The 7,357-nt window shown below is 34.8% G+C and overlaps 1 protein-coding gene across 1 annotated transcript; it reads left to right on the plus strand.

Annotated features, from left to right (window-relative positions):
• Positions 1-5,470: 5,470 nt before the first annotated feature.
• On the plus strand, positions 5,471-6,685 carry LOC141607097 (F-box protein CPR1-like). Its single transcript, XM_074426456.1, has one exon. It carries the CDS (start codon positions 5,471-5,473, stop codon positions 6,683-6,685), a length of 1,215 nt encoding a protein of 404 aa, XP_074282557.1.
• Positions 6,686-7,357: the final 672 nt, after the last annotated feature.

Below are 7,357 nucleotides of genomic sequence, written 5' to 3' on the forward strand. Positions count from 1 at the left end.
AAATTTAAAGGAGGAAAGCAAACAGACAAATTCTAACTGCAAAGCATCAACAAATATTTGAAGTGCGCAATCCGAGCAATGATCGTGCTGTAACTACAATAGACAGCCTCCTTAAGAAAAACGTAAGCAAATCTTATAACTGTAAAATATGAGAAATAGACATTTAATGACTAATGTATGTGCACCAAATAGCATTAGGAAATGTATAAATAGATTTTATCTAACTCTGCAATTATACCTGATTAATAACATTCATTTGTCTTACCTCTAAGGTAAATGATACACTCCAAGAGGAAAAGCACTGGCTACATGTGCAAAATGATCAATTTGAGTGAAAGATATCCACTTCTACCTTGGCAGTAGCAAATGCGGGTCAGTCATGTTATGAAAGCATCGGAGAAGTATATACATGCACTTTCTCGTTTTACGAGAACGTCATTTCATCAAAAAGGTAAAGCATCGTTTACATATACTTGCATCAAATCAAACATCAAAAAATAACATGGTCATCCTCTCGATAATCTGCAGGATGAAGTTCATCTTTGTTGCAGTAGATAGCACTGGAACTTATTGCTTCACTGCTAACTATAAGAATTCAGAAAAAATACTTCAGATCAGTGCATCAATCCTATACTCAATGCTTCCAAAGGTGTTGCCCATTATCATAAATATCTTTCAAAAGAGATGCATTTACATTTAAACATCCGAACACTAAAAGAAGCATATCTTTTTGGTTACGCAACAATATTTACACTCTATATAATGCAGGAAAAAGAAGAATGCCTTATCCAGGTTGAGAAGAAGGTGCAAACTAAGCCAATTCACATACAAGTTGTGCCTGATAATTCACTCTCTCGCGCTCAGATCCTAAAGTGGGTGCTCAAAGAAGTCTCTCTAACCTAATCAAACATCTCCCAAAATGGGTTAATAAGTTTAGCAGGGGTTTTGTTGCATAGCCAGATTTTGAAGAAGTTGCAACATTACTACGTAGTATTAGTTATCTCCTGCAAGGTAGAAAAGTAGCGAAGTTTTTGAAAAAAAATATGTAAATTATGCTTTAAGGAAATGAAGTTTAGCAGTTAATCAGGTGTTCTATAACAAAAGAAATAGTCTTAAGCTACGCTACACTGCATTTAGAACGTTCCCCTTCCAAAATTGCCAAATAAGCTACAATGCTACATAATTATAAATGACTATCCATGAACGAACATAGCTATTTCACAAACAAATTCGCAAAAGATAACCAAATATTACAATTCAGGTGATATTACAAATACCAGATAAATCAGCCATAATTATAAATCAGTCCAAAAAAACAATAATTTAAAAAAAAAAGGGAATTGTCCATACCAAAACATCGGTAAATTTAGACAGGAATCTCGGTAAACTAAAAGCTGTAGAGTCTAATCAATTACAGGTATACAATCACAGCCAATGCCATTGTTCTGTCTATCCCCTATCAGAAAATGTTGATTACACAAACTGCCAGATCAGACCAACAAAGAACAGCATCAACTTTAATCAAAAAAATTAAAGCTGTATGGAATCCAAGGATAAACAGCAAACTTTGGTAGTCGGCATTTTACATGCATTCGCCTAATCAGTACTTTTGCACAGGTTGCCTCAAAAGAAAGTAAAACCTTTAATCTTTCACCTGTACATGTACCAAAGGCAAAATTTATACTTAAATCTAATTTTTATTCCCACCCAAAAAAAAAATTCTTTATAAATATGCAGCACTCATCTTTAATCCGCACAACAAACAAATCAATACATCTTCCTTAAATTTACACTCACAACAACATCCTACCTCCCAGAAAAAACTGCAATGGCTACCAATCTCGCCAAACCATATTCATGTATTTTAGTCAATGCACCAAGCCATTATCACAAAGGACAAAGAGTCTGTAAAAGTTTTACTAAACTCAGAAATACCTTGATCAACCTAGGATACTTAGTAACAAAGGTTAAACCAGTCTGGCCTGCAAATGAGTTTACGGGAGTGCTGATTGTGGAATTCGGGAGTACAATACAACATGCCATTTCTGCCTTTAAGCTTGCTAAGATGTTTGATAAGGCTAATCATGGTTATAATAGCTGGTCTAACAGCAACAACGATGATGTCCAGCCATACCTATGGGTGGGCACAGCAAGGGATAATCGATATCCGTCCGAAACTGTGACTATGTACCCGTGCAGTTATGTAAGAGATCAAGCTACAATACTCGCAGATGGAGAAGCTAACAGCGCATACTCTCACACTCTTCTTGTGTTCAATGAAATGTAACTGTCTAATGTCTATGTAATTCCTATTGCAATATTCCAATTTCAATTCTAATGTCTATGTAATTCCTCTTCTGAAATTTAATTATCCAATGAATTTGTTCAAGAAGATAATTTCTGAAACTTGAAAAAAAAAAGGCTGTCATAATTATATAAATATACTGTCAAACTCGAGAAGATGCAATACTTATATGACAGTATCCATCTGAAAAAAAAAGGATTCTATCTCCGCAGGTGAACTATAGCTAATTCAATAACCATTGATTAACCAAACCCAAACGAAGCAGCCCATTAAACACGAATTAACAATAAAATACCAAATTCACATTAACGAAGATTTTAAACATATGGACACAAATTAACAATGAATGTGCAGTTTCAAATGAACGAATAATTTCAATATACAAATTGCTGACCATTCAGATGCAAGGAATACAGAAGTTACAATGCAATTAATAAGGAAAACCATTGAATAAAAACTGCAAATGAACAGACAATGAATCAATAAATGGCTATATAAATTTCCAATACAATATTAAACAACACTGATAAATGTACCACTATATTAAAGCACCAAATTTACAACAGAATTCATATCCAACGAATCAAAACCACAGATAAAACACCCCAAAAAAAAGCCTGCAAACACAGAAATGGCCAATGTCTTTGTATACCCATACACCTGCATCTTAGCGAATGTTCCTGGGAAAATAGAAGGAGGCATATACGTCCCAAGAAATCTCAGCAATCTCGCTAACACCCTAAACAGCCAGGGATACAACATTGAAGGAATCTCCACTACGACTTCCACAGCAGCGAGACATTTCAATGGAATTGTCCGAATTGAGTTTGGTGAAGATGATACAGCCTGCAAGTTGGCATTCAAATTAGCTGAAAAATTCAAACAAGTAGGGCGTGGCAGAGAAGACTACTATGCAACTTACAGGCCAGAACAAGGGCCATATCTTTGGATAGCTACAAGGCGAGATTCAGAGTACTTTGGGTGTAAACCAACCTGTGTAAAGGTCCCGTATGCATTGAAAAAACAAGGGAAAGACATGTCCGAAGATGATGATATTAATATGTATAGCTACATAAATATAGCAATTTGAATTGAAAAATATGGAATTACCAAATAACATCAACTAAGTATGTATTCATCAACAATGTTAACCAATAAACATATTTTTGTTATACAATTAGTCATTTACAAAACCAGATTTAATATAATTCATTTAGAACAAATGAAAATTTGTAGCAAATGATTTACTGATACGGCCAGACAGTATTGCACTAAAGGACGACCATATTCCATCTGAACAACCAACAGTAACAGCATGCCTGTCAATACATCACAATTTCCAATAAAAAGGAAACAAAAACCCTAATATACAACACATGTAGCAGAATATATGCAAATTATATACAATTTCAATGCCTAAGTTAAAAGCTAACAATATAAGAAGCACTTGCCTATAAATATTCATATCTAAACAACCATTCCAACACTTTACCAGAAACAAAAAACATACACTACCACACAAATATTATGTCTATCACCTACATTAAACCATTTTCCTGTGTTTTAGCAAATGCACCTGGGCATTATGAAAATGGCAAGTATGTTTGCAACAGCTTCACAATAGTAAAACATACCCTGAGAAGCCTTGGATACTTGGTCAAAAAAATCAGGATTGTTTGGGATACAAATGAAGATGAATTTGCAAGAGTTGTTATAATAGAGTTTGGGTCTTCAACTGACGAATGCATTTCGGCTTTCAAGCTATCTAAAATGTTTGAGACAGTAAATCGAGGTCGCGCTAATTTCCAAACCACAGGGTCTACAGAACTTCAGAGATACCAACCATACCCGTGGATTGCGACTGAGTATGATCGGCAGTACTTCGAAACAAGAAATGTAGAATATGTACCGGTTTCTATTGTCCTCAGAAATGCAGCAGATTATGAAGCTAATGGAGAAGAAATATCTGCATACGGAAATGTTTATGCGGCTTTTATTCAGATGTACATGTTAGATTAATGCAATGTACCATTAGTTACGAGCAATGAATATAATGCTACTTTTCGAATGCCAAATGAAGCCAAGATAGCTAATTCTATTTAAAACTACGTATCATAAAATCGATTCGAACAAATTTTTAATTAAACATTAGAAAACATTCAAAAGGCAAAAATCGTATATCTTGGGGTACCGCGCGCATCGCGCGCGGTGCAACCAACTAGTCTAGTATAAACAAAGATAGCGAAAGAAAGACTAGTTTTGACTAAAACTGTGAGTTTTAGGGTATGACCGTATGATTTGATATTGTAATAATAATAATTTGAATTTTACTCTTATAAAAATACTCACGATTACCTTGACATGAAATTAAATACACTACATCTGAAATTAACCGAATATATAACCAAATTTAAATCAAATCGGACCTCATAAGAATAATTATGAGAAATGTAGAAAAGTAGCAAATTGTAAAATTCCGGTTCAGCCTACATTGTATTCAGATTTATGAAGATGGTATACAAGTAAAGTACTCTCTAATGTATCCGTGGTAGGAATTTATTAGGAAATAAGATCATAGATACAAAGTATATAATAAAGCCCTCTTTGGACTTTAGTTCAATTCAATTCAGCTCATCTCTTTACAAATTAACTTACTTTAGTTCAGTTCAATCGAGCCCTTTTTAGCCGAAAACAGGGCCTAAAAACATGAAACGAATACAACATCCGTGTAAAGTAGAAATAGATGGAGTCCATATGGAGAAACAACATTTTGGACGGGGAAATTGTCAAAAGAATAGGTATGAAGAAAGGCAATTAGTAAAGTAAGACGAATACATGTTTATTCGGATTTTTGTTACCACTACTCTTTAACAAACTTGAAAAATATAAGAATCCGTACATTCGAATCACAAATTCTCATCTAAGATGGGTATACGAATAAAACTGGCCACAAAAGCCCTAAATATTTGTTGCCGACTCTCATTCATACTTTACCCTGAATTCTGAATGCGCTCATTGTCCATCTCAATCAGTAAGTTTTCCTCATCTTCTTCGAATTACTTTCTTTATTTTCCAAACCCACGCCCCTTTAGTTTTCCCGATCCGTCATAAGCTTAAGACGGATAGTAGCCTTTAAGCAAGACTAGCTGTTAATTTCCTGCAAAAATGTGGAATAATTTACCTACTGAAATAAGCACCAACATATTACATAGATTACCTGTGAAAACCCTAATTAAATGCACAATTTTATCCAAATCATTCTTCAATTTAATCACTAATCAGCCTTTTATCTCCGATCACATTGCCCAAAATGCCAATTCCCACTTGTTACTTCGTTATTTCACCCACGATGAAGAAGAAATGTATCATTTTGAACCTGATGATCATACATTTTCCGGTTTTCAAACTGACGGATTGATTGTCCCTTTCCATAATTATATTGGTGATTGTTTTACTGTGGCGGGTTGCGTAAACGGTGTTCTTTGCTTGGTTAATGATTTTAGTGCTGAGGGTACTCTTATTATACTTTGGAACCCATCTATAAGAAAGTTTGTTCACGTTCCGCGGCCTATAATTGTATTTGATACTCATGGTGCATATAAGTCTGTTTGTGGGTTTGGGTTTGATTCTATTTCGGATGATTACAAGGTGGTTCGACTTGTAGAACTGGATAATGGTATTGATTTAGGTTTTGGGGTGAGCGCGGAAATGAAAGTTGAGGTCTATAGTTTGAAATCTGAGTGCTGGAGGGTTATAGGTGTTGGTCCTGGCTGCTCGATTAAAAAGATCTATGGGTTCGGGTATACCCCTCGTTTCATTAATGGCTGTGTTTATTTCCTTGGTTTGTCTTATTCGGATCAAAATTATGAAAATGTGCTCCTCAAATTTAACATGTGTACAGAGAGTTTTGAGATTATACAACTGACGGGAGTCTTAAAATTGACAGAGTTAGGATTTACTGACGATTTGTTTGTCCCGGAGAGTAATCGGGTAGTGACTTTGATTAAGAGTATCTACAATGATGCAGGCATGACTTGTAGTTGTAGTGCATGGATTCTGAAAGAAGATGGGGATGTTAAATCTTGGACGAAGATTTGTGATATTGATATTGGTAAGTTACGTCCACATGGCATGGTAATGGCTTTTAGTTTTAGAAAAAATGGCGAAGTTATCACGGTGAAGTATGGTCAGGATTGTTATGGCAGAAAGGAGAATGTGGTTGATTTAATTGATCTAGTAACACACAGTAGGACAACATTAAGAGAGATAAGTGCAGATCGTTATTCATTTTACTTGTCTACTTATGTAGAGAGCATGGTGTTGTTTAAGGAAGGAAAAGGAATTGAAGAACAAAACACTCCGTTGAAGTTCGTTAATTAAGAGGTAAAATGAATGATTTAATGGGGAAAAAAAATCCTGGACATGCCAAGTACTAGAAATCGTTTACTATGGTGTTAGCTTCGGTTTTTTCATAAGTTCTCCTTGCTTGTCATCTTTTTGCATGCTTACTTTCTCGAAGTTGTTTCCTATGGTGTTCTGGGTCCTAATTGTCATCAGATGTCTAATCCTCCTTTTGAAGACTTGATTGTAATCAAAGTATCTAAACTTCTGTTTTTACACCATGTTTATGTTTAACTCAGATATTACCGTCATTGTCAGCCCAAGTGTTTCCTAACGCATTCTAGTTAAGTGTCTTTTTGAATTCATGTTTCTAATTATTGCTATCTATCATTAGAAGCCAGGGTTTTGTTAGCGGTGGTGTCTTAGTTTAACACTCTTTAACATATACATGTTTGCTTGGAACTCGATAATATCTTTGTCATCCAAAGGGTACTCCTGATTCCTGAATGCACAATTTTTTTAGAAATTTTGAAACATCAATTTTGAAATCAAAATACCTTAATTGGTTACTTACTAGAGTGCCTAAAATCAGAATGCATTTTGCAGCCATTTCAATATCAGCTTTGTGGCCTCTCGTTCTATTATAAGTCACCATGCTCTATTTTTAATTCAATTTTTGCTTGGTATGTGTAGCAAAACATACCAAAAATC

The sequence above is a fragment of the Silene latifolia genome, chromosome 10, assembly GCF_048544455.1.
Source record: "Silene latifolia isolate original U9 population chromosome 10, ASM4854445v1, whole genome shotgun sequence".
NCBI lineage: Eukaryota > Viridiplantae > Streptophyta > Magnoliopsida > Caryophyllales > Caryophyllaceae > Silene > Silene latifolia.